Source organism: Lissotriton helveticus, chromosome 5_1, assembly GCF_964261635.1.
Source record: "Lissotriton helveticus chromosome 5_1, aLisHel1.1, whole genome shotgun sequence".
NCBI classification, from domain to species: domain Eukaryota; kingdom Metazoa; phylum Chordata; class Amphibia; order Caudata; family Salamandridae; genus Lissotriton; species Lissotriton helveticus.
Window position 1 is genome coordinate 649,613,760 of NC_136065.1, and position 14,355 is coordinate 649,628,114.

At 46.2% G+C, this 14,355-nt stretch overlaps 1 protein-coding gene across 1 annotated transcript in view; it reads left to right on the forward strand.

The window, feature by feature from the left end:
- The window catches only part of LOC144752533 (claudin-16-like), a 175,527-nt gene extending 161,436 nt beyond the window's left edge, over positions 1-14,091 (forward strand). The window contains exon 5 of the mRNA XM_078640430.1: positions 13,891-14,091. Coding sequence (XP_078496556.1) covers positions 13,891-14,091 — 201 coding nt within the window. The remainder of the gene's footprint in view (positions 1-13,890) is intronic.
- The last annotated feature ends 264 nt before the right edge of the window (positions 14,092-14,355 follow it).

Genomic DNA, 14,355 nt, shown 5'->3' on the forward strand with positions numbered 1-14,355 from the left:
ATATTTGGCCTGGGAAAAATCATTAATGTTTCAACTCATTACGTGAGAATGGAAAAGACAATGGAGCCCCTGATAATACAAACAGAGGGGTGTTACTTTGGAGATTTTGGTTGAAATAACTTATGTACCTCCTTTGAGTCTTTGCTGAGTGTGACTTAGGCTAATGTTTATTTCCCTATCCCGTGAAGACTCTTGTTTGAGCTGTTGAAATGCTGACACCTTTCAGCACTTCTCAACATTTTCCAATTTTTCTGCATTTTCCAGATTTTTTAGATCCTTTAGGATTTCAAACCATCCTCCTTAGTTTTGACTTTAACTTAGATGATTTTAGACTTTACTCATGTGTAGAAGAGAAACTCCTCTCAGATCACCAAATTTTGCTATTGATCTTTTGTATTGCTGTGTCTGAACTTCTTGTCTGTTTATACTGGTACCACTACAGTTCTTTAGGAGTTTGGGTCACCCGATTGTTATTCTGTACCTTTATAGCATGGTACTAAGATTTGTTCATCTTAACCCGACTGCTAACTTGTAATAAATCTTCTTAACTACAAAAAAAATAAAAAAAATAAAAAATAATCCTTTATCAGATGAGTAAGATCCGCACTTATATGAAGAAGAAATCAGTTACATGACTTCCCCCCCAGCCCCCCTTGTGCACACCTGATCCACCCGTCGTACGAAATGTGTGGTCTACTCCTCACCAAACATTCCCTGTCTATGACCTGTGGCTAGGTATGAAACGGTAGTTGTGCGGGCACAATATTCAGAAATATAAAACACATATCCACCAGTGGAACTCCAAACCAGACATGAGGGGGTGAAATGTGATCATTGAGCATATGCATGCAAACATCTCGAAAACAGGAAACCTATTACACTGCATAAGGAGACGGAGGAAAGAATCTAAAAATAATTTTTTCATCAGTGTTCAACCCTCAAAACATCAATTAGCTCCGAAAGCAAAGGAAGAATCAAAATATTGTACTATAATTGCTCCCAACAGCAAGGCACATATAAGAATCTCTGTCACAGCAACACATTTGGGAATCAAAAACTCAGAGGTGTTAAACTGTAAAAAATCATATGCAGGGCATAGTAGTTGTACTAGCTGATGTTGTGAACCTATGCATTGGGGCCAGTCAGTCATTTCAACTTGTGGGTCTGTGAGCTTGTCTAACAACATTGTAGATGCAATTATATCTGTTGATGTGGTCAACTGTATTAGACCTTGTTAGACTTAACATCTTTTTGTGTGTTTCCCCTGTCTTTTTGCTTTCTGACCTCCCGGTTTTGACTCTGTTTTTGCTGGTTTAGTGTCTCTGCGCATTTTCTCACTGCTGTTCAGTGGTAAAGTGCAAGTGCTCCTGTTGTTAACTGTGTTATGGATTGGTGTTTCCATGTTTGATTTACCTGTCAGTCCCTAGTAAAGTGCACTGAGTGTGCCAGAGCCTGTAAATCAAATACTGTTAGTGGGATGTAGCACTGGATTGTGCCACCTACACAAACAGCCTGTAAGTGTAACTCTGGCCTGCCATTGCAGAGCCCAGGTGCAGTCTGGGAACGCCATGTCGACTTGGCAAGTGTACCCACATGCCAGGCCCTAACCTTCCCTTTTCTTTTTTTTTTTTTTTTTAAATTTGTTAACCTTCCCTTTTCTTAACATGTCAGCAACCCCTAAGGTAGGCCCAAGGTACCCATGTTGGCAGGGTGCGGTGTATGTGAAAGATAGGACATGCCCTGGTGGGTGTGCCGGGTCTGGTGGCTCAATGGACTAATGCATCCATTGCATGGGCCTGTGTTCGACCTCATGGTTACAGGTTCAAACCCCGGCGGGTCCACTCAGCCTTTCATCCATCTGAGGTCGATAAAATGAGTACCATTGAGTTGGGTAACAATGAACATCTTTTATTCAGCACCAAGAGACCTCAGGGTGAACGTGCGCTTTACAAATACATATGTTATGTTAGGTTATGTTATGTGTGGGGCCTGTCCTGATAGTAAATTACTGCCAATTTTGTTTTTCACAATTGCAAGGCTACCTGTTCCCGTAGGACACAATGGGGAGTTTGTTTATAACATCTTATAAACATACCTGGCCCTGGGAACTAGGTAGAAAATAAAGTTTATTATGCCTGAACTCAGAATCTAAAGATGCATCTTTTAGTGAAGGTGATTTTTAAATTCTGTGTTTAGAAATACCACTTTTAGAAAGTAGGTATTTTCTTGCTCAGCCATCCAGTAGGTCTCTGCTGTGTTTGTGGATTGACGGTCTGGGTTCTGGCTGACAGGGGCTGAAGAGGGGCAGTGGCTCCAGATAGTCTAGGTGGGTCAGGAAAGGGCTGAGTAGACCTGGGCTGCATTTAGAGTAGCGGGAGGAGATTTCCTTTCACCTGAAGGGGCCTGGTCTGCCTCTAACAATGCCGTCTCCACCTCCTGCCAGGAAGCCACAAAAGAGAGGGCAGATCTGGTTCTGGCTGGGCACAGACACTCTCTTCCTGAGAGGACAAAGGATTTTGGGCTATAAAAAGTGGGGCCCAAACCCCTGAACTGTAGACTCTTGTGGACCAAGAAGACTGCCAAGAAGAAAAGCTGAGGAAGCTGTGAGCAGGAACTACCACGTTGCTGAGTGATTTGCTCTGTTGGCCTGCAGTGGCTGCTTCTGTCTTGGGCAGTGAAAGGACTGGACTGAACTTTCTGCAATCTATTGTAGTGAGTTTCTCCAAGGGCTTGAGGTAGAGCTTGCCCCCTGTCAAGAAGTCTCAGGAACAGCAAAGACTTCAAGTTCTTCTGCCCTCAGCACGGGAGACTGTGTGTTTTGTGCTGCAACAGAAGAAAAAGCAATCCCGACGCTGTCTACGTCGCCGCTGACGACTTTGTGTCCTGAAGGCACTACAATCAATCAATCAAGCTTTTGTAGAGTGCGACTACTCACCCATGAGGGTCTCAAGGCGCTGGGGATGTGGGGGTGCAGGATCCGTTTCATCAAGGACCTCTGTCGAAGAGCCAGGTGTTGAGGTCTCTTACAAAGATGGGAAGCGATGTTGGCTGTCTGAGGTGGACCGGAAGGGCATTCCACGGCTAGGCCGCGAGGAAGGAGAAGGAGTGGCCTCCCGATCTGGTTTTTCTGGTGCGTGGGAACATGGCGTAGGAGAGCTGAGCTGATCGTAGGGTCCTTTGAGGTGCATGGACGTTGAGTCGGCTGTTCAGGTATGCTGGTCTGGTGTCGTGTAGGGCCTTGTGTGCGTGGGTGAGCATCTTGAAGGTGACTCGTGCTTCGATGGGAAGCCAGTGGAGTGTGCGCAGGTGCTGGGAGATGTGGCAGTATTTTGGCAGGTTGAGGACCAGTCTTGCGGCGGTGTTCTGGATGTTCTGTAGCTTGCGGTGAGGTTTTTGTTTATTACTGAGTAGAGTGCGTTGCCGTAGTCAAGTCTGCTGGTTACCAGGGCGTGAGTGACGGTCTTTCTGTGTTCAAGGGGGATCCAGTTGAAGGTCTTGCGTAGGAGGCGGAGGGTGTGGAAGCAGGAAGACGAGACCGAGTTGATCTGGTGGTCCATTTTGAGCTCAGAGTCCAGGATGATTCCCATGTTGCGTGCAAAATACGTGGGGGTGGGCGGGGTTCCGAGGGCGGGGGGCCACCAGGTGTTGTTCCAGGCGTTGAAGTTTGGGCCCATGATGAGTACTTCTGTCTTGTTGGTGTTAAGTTGTAGGCAGCTGTTTTTCATCCATTTGGCGATGACTTCCATGCCTTCTTGTAAGTTGTGTCTGGCGGTGTTGGGTTCATTGGATAGAGAGAGGCTGAGTTGGGTGTCGTCTGCGTATAACACAATGCTGAGTCTGTAGGTTTTGACGATGGGGGCGAGCGAAGCCATGTAGACGTTGAAAAGCGTAGGGCTGAGGGAGGGCCCCTGAGGGACGTCGCATGTGGTTGGTGTAGGGTCCGAGAGGAAAGGGGAGTCTGACCAGCTGCGTTCTGCCAGAGTGGAAGGAGCTGATCCAGTCAAGGGCCTTGTCCTGGACCCCTGTGTCTTGAAGTCTGCTTATTAGGGTGCGGTGGGAGACTGTGTTGAACGCCGCTGACAGGTCGGGGAGGATGAGGGCTACTGTTTCTCCTTTTTCCAGTAGGGTGTGGATGTCGTCTATTGCGGCGAGGAGGGCGGTTTCCATGCTGTGGTTTTTCCTGAAGCCGGACTGGGAGGAGTCGAGGATGTTGTGCTCTTTGATGAATGTGGCGAGATGGCTCTTGATGGCTTTCTTGATAACTTTCGTGGGGAATGGGAGCAGGGTCTGTAGTTTTTAAGGTTGGTGGGGCACAGAGGGCACCGCCGCACTGTGACCCCGGTCTCACCAACAACGCCTGCTGATGCCACCACCGAGCTGCTGCTCGCAACGCGACCTGTGGGCACCGCACTCCGCATCGCCTTGCTTCACAACGCTGCCTTGGTATCCCCGAAGATGCCGCACCACGCCAAAATCGATGCCACTGTTTGCACCATGGTTTGAGGACACCGATTGTGTTTTTTCCTGAAGCCAGACTGGGAGAAGTTGAGGATGTTGTGCTCTTTGATGAATGCGGCGAGATGGTTGTTGATGGCTTTCTCGATAACTTTCGTGGGGAACGGGAGCAGGGAGACGGGTCTGTAGTTTTTGAGGTCGTTGGGGCACAGAGGGCACCGCCGCACTGTGACCCTGGTCTCATCAACAACACCTGCTGATGCCGCCACTGAGCTACTGCTCGCAACGTGACCTGTGGGCACCACACTCCGCATCGCCTCGCTTCACAACGCCGCCTTGGTATCTACGAAGACGCGGCACCATGCCAAAATCGACACCACTGTTTGCACCATGGTTTGAGGGCACCTATTGTAGAGTTCCACGACGCACTGCCCTCATCCTGCACCGCAGCATTGGCCGTCCGACGCCGGTGCCATCGACTCCAGTTCATCAGCTGACAACAGCCCTTCGGCAAAGACAACGTCGCTGCTTGCACCATGACCTGCCAGCACCCCGACAAGCACTGCATCACTTTGCACCACGACCATGGTCTCACCGACGAAGCCATCTGACACCGTCATCGAGCCACTGCTCGCACCGCGACCTGAGGGCATCGAACGCCGCACCACTGCTGCGTGCGATGCCCTCAGACTTGACTACGGCAACGCACTCTACTCAGTAATAAACAAAAACCTCACCGCAAGCTACAGAACATCCAGAACACCGCCGCAAGACTGGTCCTCAACCTGCCAAAACACTGCCACATCTCCCAGCACCTGCGCACACTCCACTGGCTTCCCATCGAAGCACGAGTCACCTTCAAGATGCTCACCCACGCACACAAGGCCCTACACGACACCAGACCAGCATACCTGAACAGCCGACTCAACGTCCATGCACCTCAAAGGACCCTACGATCAGCTCAGCTCTCCTACGCCATGTTCCCACGCACCAGAAAAACCAGATTGGGAGGCCACTCCTTCTCCTTCCTCGCGGCCTAGCCGTGGAATGTTCCTGCTCGCAGCACCCGACGCCCGCCGACACCTACCGACGCCAGCGCTCCTGACTTCAACCGCGAGGAGTTCGATCCGCAACGTGTGTGACTTCAAGGGCACGACGACTCCTGCACCCACCTCTGGAACCAACGCCTGCGGACGCTGTGCTTTTGAAAGCTCAATGAGAGGTCGCTGATGCCCTGCATTTCTAAAGGTACTGTTTTGCGGGTCTTCCCGACACCGTAGCTGGCCCGCGACGCTGTGGTCTGCCAGAACTGTTTGGATTTGTTTGTTCACCATGTCGTGATAGCCCCGGACAGAGCTATTGACTTCAAGGAACTGTATTTCAAGGTTATTTTGATAACTGAAGATTTCTAAGTACTGTATTGTGGATTTTTATCGTTTTTGGTCTTATCTTGAGTACATAAAAATATTGGATATTTTTCTAAACTTGTGTGGTGTCCTTTTGTAGAGCTTACACTGTATTACTGTTGGTTATGTCCAAATGCTTTACACACTGCCTCTAAGATAAGCCTGAATGCTCGTGCCAAGCTACTAAGGGGGTAGGCGGGGGTTATTTTAGGAATGTAACTCCCTTATCCTGACTAGGAAGAAGGGACCCTATTTGGACAAAGGTGCAAGCCAATGCCAACTAGAGACCCCAATTTCTAACAGACCTGTATTCTGAAGTGCATTCTGGTCCTACCTATTGTCCCTATTCTCATCCAGAATTTTCATTGAACCATATTTGTACGTACGCCATTGTCGCACTTTAGCAACCACTTCCAAGATGATACTATTAAGTTTAGGGGCCATTTTTGTGGATGGGGGATCTTGAGGCCAGGAAATGTTGTGTGTTATCCAAGACAGAACCTCTACCCCTTCCTGTGAACAATTGTACTTAATTGAGAGACTATTGCTCTTATATATAAACCTAGTGCCCTTTTAAAAATGGGTGTAGTTAGTGTGCATTCCATCTATTTGTCTCCCTATCTTGTCTCGTAAGATCTGTGCACTTGAAGTTGGAGAGAAAAACGGCGTTGTTTCGTGAATTCCTCCATTTTGTCCATTGTTCACCATCCTCTCTGATATTTCGCTGCTCTCAGTGCAGTGTCACTCACTTTCAGGTATCTCTTTTGTATTAGCTAATTGTGTGTGTTCTGAGGCGGAGGCAGAGCATCGAAGATCTTTGTCTGAAGAGGTGGTCATTGTATGTCTCTAATCTGTATGATGTTTCCCAGCGCTGGCCCCTTATCTTTGTCCCGTCATAATAAATTCCACAGGAAAACGTCCTCACCCCAGCAGTTGTTTGAGTACCCATGTATACAACTAATAACTGTCACAAATATGACAACAATGCCGTATTATATTCGTCTGTGGATGAAAACTGTAAGTCAAGTCTTTTGGCTGTCAAATCATGACATGTTAAGTTGGGCTGGGAGACTACTGTTCCCAAGATGATGTGAGTAAGCAGCCGACTCTATAGCAGCTACAAACATTCAAACATACTTCATTACGGGGGGCTCTAGAGGGCGCATGGCTTGATGGCTGTGCTGTAGAGCAGCTGCCAGGCTGATCCACAATCCACTTAATATCTGCATGCTATCGGCTACAGCAAGGGAAGCAAAACGACAGACCTGTCTGGCGAGACAGCCCGGTATAAAGTAGCTACACTACGTACCACAGGAGCAGGAGTAAAGTGCTGGTATCGGCCGAGAGGGACCCTGAAGACGAGAGTCTAAGATGGCGGCCGACCTGGACCTGCTGTGAGCTGGGTCGCCGAGCCAGCAGGCAGTGGGACAGAAGCCACGGCGTATAGAGAGCAGGCGGGTGGTGCTGACCCGGCTGGCCGTGGATATAGCCTTGTACCAGATCGGACCTTCGGGGCAAGCTCTGCCCAGAGAGAGTGCTGAGGCCCACACACACTCGCAGGACGGACGGTGGAGCTGCTGCGGAGTGCGGAGGCCTGCCGGCGCCGGAGCTGACCCGAAAACATCATCTAAAGGCCCCGCAGAGTGACTGATGAGCCGGGTGCAGTGAGTGGGGGTGCGGCCTGGCCTGGGCTTGTGGCTGCGGCGGTGGGTGTAGGCCTGGGTGCAAGGCCGCGGCCTACAGCGGCCAGGGTGACTGAAAGCAGGGTTAATGGACAGCAGGGTTAATGGACGCCCTGTATGGAACCCTGAAAGACGCATGAGATTGGCCCTGAATGTGCGGTTTACTGTGAGACGCCCCGGCACTGCGCAACACTTTCGCGTTGCTCCACGGTAAGCATCGGTTATTGTTGTGCTATTCTGAAACCGCGGCACGGTGACAATGCACGGAAGCAACTAACCGCTTCTCTCCATATCCAACAGGAGACCGAGCACACAGCAACAAGAGTGAAGAGAGTCTACCTTCACCTTCAGGTATTTGACAACGCTTTAATCTGCCCACACACCCGGTACCCTCTCCATACAAAGTGGCCTTTGACAAGGGTCCCATTCATTTCTTTTAGAGACGGCGCTATATACATTTGAGTCCACTAGCATCAGTGCAATCGTCCGATTCAGCACATTTGCGTAAGTGTTCAATCTCCCTTGGACTTTTAGCTATCATGAACGTGTTCTGAACCTATAGGGAAACAACCATGACATTAATATGACGGTTCCTTTTCCTTTCCTCTTCTGTTTATTTATTTTGTAAAAACCATCATCCACAAACTTGTGCCACTAGTGGGCACACTGTTTATTTACTTCACGTAGAGGTAAGATGTCTTTGGTGTGTCTACTGGTAGAACCTTGGTGTTTTAACAATTAAGGTCATTTCCTAATTAGTTTTCATTTTTTTCTCTCCTTTTTAGTGAATGTTTGGCCCTGATGAGAACCCCCAGAAACAGAGGGGTTTGAAACGCGTAGACCTTAGGATAAACCAAACCCCCCAAGTTTTTTTGTTTAATAAAGATTAGCTTTATTTAATAGAAGCATTAGTGCAAACTTGATAAAGGTCATTTGAATGCTAGAAATGTATATATGTGTATCTTGTAGGAAAAAGTTCCTTTGTACATGTAATTTTTTGTTTGGTTTATTGCATATGAAGGATTATATGGCATGGGTATGAATGTAGTATGCTTGGAAAAGATTGTTGAATGTGATTGTGTTGTATTTTGTACAGTTAATTTGTGGGTTGTCGTGAAATGCATTTTGTATATATATAAAATTGACAAAGCGTTTTCTAAAAAATGAAATAAGTTGACAAAATAAAAAGCAATTCATGATCTTGAGGATATAGTGATGAGTTGTTCTTATATCTTCTTGGATTACGTTTAATAAATAGCAGCAGTATTGGCAATTGTTTTTGGTAGCTGTTTTAGTGTGCTCAGCCTTGCTGCTTATGAGCCAGACCCCTTCTTTGGTATTTACAACCTGATTGGGGCAGGCTGGCCCTGGCTGTTTCAGTAATAGCTATTGGGCAGCCCGGCCATGACGTCAAGCTGTCGGAATTTAGGCTGTGCTGCGCCGCTGGATTGGAACATTGATGATACATTGTAGCAGCACACTGACTTTGTGAGCCTGCTAAGCTGCTGAGAACATCCCAAGCCTGCAGGAGCTGTGCAGGCCACAAGTGCCCACTCACTGCTGCCTCACACACTCAGTTTGCCGTGCTTCTGTGACAGGGCTGAGACTATACATTATGCGTGACAATGCATTTCAGTGCGGTGATGCGGATCATCACACTAAAATGTGTTAGTCTAACGCTTTATGCGTGTTACTTGGCAGGACTGAATTTAGCACGAGCAGCCTTGGTGCCATGTAACAGTCACTGTGTTTGAAGGGAGAGAACATAAACAGCATACATGAGTACCTTTGATCCTGTCCGATCACGTTCACACAGTTTGTTTTTAAATTCGCCGCAGCTCCGTTTACCTATTTGAGCCCCAAGATTTCTTAACCCGGCTAGGCCGCTCCCGAACTTGTTTCTTAAGCCCTTGTGGTCTGCACCAGTGAAGCAAAAATGTAACTGGTGCAAGTGATTCTCAAACCAATTTAGGGAGAAATATGAGATGTTTCAGATCACTCAAGTATCTTTCCGACTTTGTGTATTGACTTGCATATATTATTATTAGATTGCACTGAGTTACTGTGTAAGAAACCGTTGTACAGCAAGTGTGTTGTTTTTTGTTTTGTTACATCTTTATGGGAAATGGAGATGTGTGCTCTCTGCTCTCTTGGTAGTATTTCCCTTTAGAATCCCCGGATGTAATAGAGATTTTCCTTAATCTAGAGAACGCTGGTGATTCGAATTGAGATGGAAGGTCAAAGGGAGGCTGGTGACAGTTGATGGCTGAGGGGAAATAAAGATGCTTCCCTTAATGCGGTTGGAACCTATTTATTTCACAATCACTTGCACCATTTTACTCGACTATGCAACATGCTCGTCTGACAGATCGCTTGTTACACCTCCATTAGAGTATACTTTGACCATCCTATTTAAATTCTATACTATATGATCCTCAATTTTTACAGCATCACAAAAAACTTTACTTTCTTTCATAGGAGATGAAAATGACCTAAACCAGGGAATTTGACTTTTACCACATCACTGCGCCTCACCACAATGCCTTTAGTAGCATTCCACAAATTCTGAAAATACATACATTTTTCAAATAGTGTATAACTGTATTTATTAAACCCAGCAAAAGCTTCTAATTTAAAATACTGGGCTGCACAGAGAAGAGCTACTTACTTCTACCAGTAGCTCACAACCTACTTGTTGAAGAAGCCTAGTCTGGAGGCTCAGTGCTCCTATTTTTATTTACTTATTTGTATTTTATTTTATTTAAAGAGTTGTATATAGCATGAACGTGACCCTTGGGTATAAGAGTGCTTCACAGTCACATGAGGTAGGTTGGAAATACTAAGGAACGGCACACAGTTGTGCTCCAGTCAATAGTAGTATTTCTTCTATTGTTACATTTTAACAGCCATCTTTGAATGGAAAGATCTCGTCACTGGCTGAAATAGGTACAGGCACGTGGGTCCATATTTATCAAGGTTGTGTGTGGTCCTTTGCTACACAAAGGGGCGCAAGGGTGATGCAAAACCTAAATGAGATGTTACATGCACGCAAGGCCACCTTGCGTGGCCCTGCGTGGCTTGATAAATCTAGAGTAATGAAAGGCAAAGCAAATTGATGCCTTGCGTTACTGTTCAGCAGGGAAGCACTCTATCGGTAGAGCATTCCCATGCATCCACCCATGGATTCTGACACATTCCCAGATTTACCAACACTGGTAGACCTGGGAATTTGTGTGAATTGAAAGCCTCCTCACCAGAAGCACAACCAAGAGAAATATCTTTATTTCTCCTTGTTATTTCCTCTTTCTAAGTGCTCTACAGAATGCAAAGAGAAAGAGGAAAATGCCTCCAAGGATTCTTTTTGTGCAGGAAGGTAACCCTTACTGCACAAAACCAATCCTGCCTGCTAGCAGGCACCCTTTCAAAATGACTCAAGGGTGCCTGCGTTGGCACTAGGAACGGACAAAAATGCCCTGTATAATGTAAATACGCCACATTCCTGCCCTTTCCCTTTTATGAGGCACAGCATAGCAAGGTGGCTTGCTGCATTGCGTTGCGTGAATTTTTGATAAATATATGTCTTGTTCTCTCTTAGACTAGTCTGACTCTCCAAGCAAACCACTCTCTGTTCCCTTTCTGCCTAACATATTGTCAATTGTTAAAATGACAATAAAACAAACTATGTGGTCAATTATGATGGCGGACAGACCTGCGTCCGTCCGCCACCCCCGAGGTGGAGGGACCATCCGCAGGGGCAGCGGCGTTCCCTCCATACCAATTAGGATGTGACCGCCACCCTGGCGGTCACATCCCGTATCTTTAACATTGTGGCGGGTGCTGCTTCAAGCAGCACCCGCCGCAAGGTTAAAAATGCATGCTTTGCATTTACATGCACAAAGCGGCAGGCCCCGCGCGGTGCCTCCCGCTTTGTGCATGCAAATGCAGGGGGATACCATAGGTACCCCCCATATGCCCCCCCTTCACCATGGGGGCCCGCAAGGGGCCGCCAGAAGCAAAGGTCCACATGCTATTCCACAGCGGAAAAGCCGCCGAGGAAAAGCATGTTTACACACACATCCTAATTTGGCTGACAGTGTCTTGCAGACACCGCCACCAAATAGCGGTCAACACCCCGCGGATCAGCGGCGGACGGACCTGCCGTCTGCCGCTGTTCCCACTGCCATCCTGATCTGGCGGTGGGTGTTTTCTCTGACCGCGGCGGTGAATCTGCATCCTCCGGGCCAGCGATGGCTTTCACCGGCCTGGAGGGTGCGGATTCACCGCAATCATAAGCGACCCCTATGTTAAAATCAATCATATTCTTAGTTTAAAAAAAAAATACTGTATTTAGCCACTGGCCAATGAACTAGCAACAATGGGCAAATATGCTAAATGCCACTAATTACAAAGCTCACTTGTCAATCATTGTCCAACTTCCACAGTCTGAGTCCATGTCAGAACACTAACTTTGAAGTAACCATGCAACTTCACTGTATATATCCTACACATTGAGTACTCTGACATTTTGCCTTCAGCCTTGTAAAGTTAAACCAAAAGGACTCTTCAGGAAACTGGTATTGTAAACAATAATCCAGCACGCAACACTCCTAAACCCACTTACATACCATGAAGATGCCTCATCCTTTCTGCCTTAATTAAGGCCCGGCACTTCATTCCTATATTAACTTGCACTGTTATGAGCTATCCCATTCTACACCTGATCGTTCCTAGTGTTCATGAACTTTTTCTTACCCGTGATGCACACTTACAACTTACATCATAACCCAACATTCATCAGCCATCACTTTCGTGTTCTCCTCTGCACTACCTTCCCGCTGTCAGTGCCATTTAAGCTCCTTACCTAACCATGCATGCCACGCATGTCACTCCTCGCTATATCTAGGCCTAGACAGATCCTCTCTGGTTTAACCTTCCTGGTCCACTCATCGCAGTACCACCATGCCAACCCCAGTCAGAGAAACTTTGTGCAATTGGTTCACCATCTGACAGCTCATACACAGAGTTTGTACATCCTACATCAACCAATCTCAATATCCAAAAACTGAACGAAAAGGTTAGAAAATGCCACCACGAGGTCTTTCCTAAAGACTTAATTCACCAAAGCTGCAATCACTAACCCCAAACATCTACTCATCATGAAAATCACATTGATTTTGGGTTCCACACTGCGGACAGAGCTTGCCGCAGTGAAATCTCAACCTCCCATGAGAACTTTAGACTGGAAGCATTCCTGGTGACTGATTCCACCAAAATGTTCACATCTACATCTACGCTCAACATCAGCAATGATCAAAGCCAATGAAAAAACATGCTAACATTCAAAGGACCTTAAGGCAAACTTAGAGGGGTCTGCCAGAGATGCTTGAGGGTGGCTTCACTAGATAAAGTTGATACACATTTGGGATGCTCTCCTCCTATACCTCAACTAGTCACCTCTTAACCCAGGCAATGAGTGGCTATGCAAACCCTGGTAGATATGCAGGTTCAACTTCATTTGATACCCAGCCAATAGCTCATGTGCTCCCCTCTGAATACCAAATAGAATGAGCCACAATAGCCAACACTTAATCAACATGCAATATCCTCTCCCTTTTGGATGACCATTCCATTATGCAGCTGTTAGAACGTAGCCTAACTCCCAGAAACCTTTGTAATCTCACATCTACAGTAGAATCCATCTCTCATCTAAAGGTGGATCTTATCACCTTTCAACAGGGCTATAAACATGCAATAGACACTTAGGAATTTCAACCTGAAACCAAATACCTTGTGGAGGGGCTCACAGAAACATGGTTCGCAGATAAAGTGGTCACTGTTCTGAGGGCTCTAAAAGCAACCATTCCGAGTAAAGTATGTATGATGCATTTGATTTTGAAGTCCCCAAAACAAAAATAAAAACATCATTCATACATTTTACTTTTTTGTTATAAAGGTAAAGTAGTAACATGACATAAAAATAAATGTTTGAGGTTGTTAAAAGGTTTAGGGTTACTAATAAGGACAGAATTATACTTTGGGCTAGTGTCAATTAAATAAATAGGATCAGAAAAAGGATAGGAATAAAGCCCAGATTTAAATTAGGGTTAAGGTTGGTCAGGTTGAGAGTAGTTGAGAAAGCATTTCATTATTAAAGTTTCCTGACTGTAGTCCATCCAATACTTTCATTTTTGAGGATACTTAACCGTAGGTTCCTGATAGTCATATTTCTTCCTACATTTTTCTTTATTGTAACATATGTCCACTGCTTTAGGCATTTAAGAGGCGGGTATTGTGTAGTTCCCTGCCTGTTCGTTCCAACTCAATGTTGTTTGAACCATTTTTTTCAGGTTGGCTTAGGAGTTCCTGGTGTAACCTATGAGCTTGGCTATTCCTACTGGATGACTGCAGCAGGTACCATCTGTGCCTCTACATCAGGAATGATTCTTATTGGAATGAAATGCAACCAAAACAAAATGGACCGCAGGAGAAAATGCCTTGTATCTCAAAAGGTGACAGTTCAACAAAATGCAGGCTTGATATACCTGTGAATTAGTTTTATATCCGTCACCCAAAGACAGGAGTGGGTGAAGTAAAGCTTATTCATCTCTGCAAAAGTTGTAATACACATTGATGCAAAAATCTCTAAATTCTCTACTAAAACATGAATCATTTGTCTCTGCAATGAAGATCCTTAAGATGTTTGAGAGAAGAAAGAAAATAACAGAGTGGACCGTTGCTACTTGTATTCACGGTCTCTTACCGTAGTTCTGAGAAATTCATATATTTTAAGGAACCAGGAAACACTGAAATTT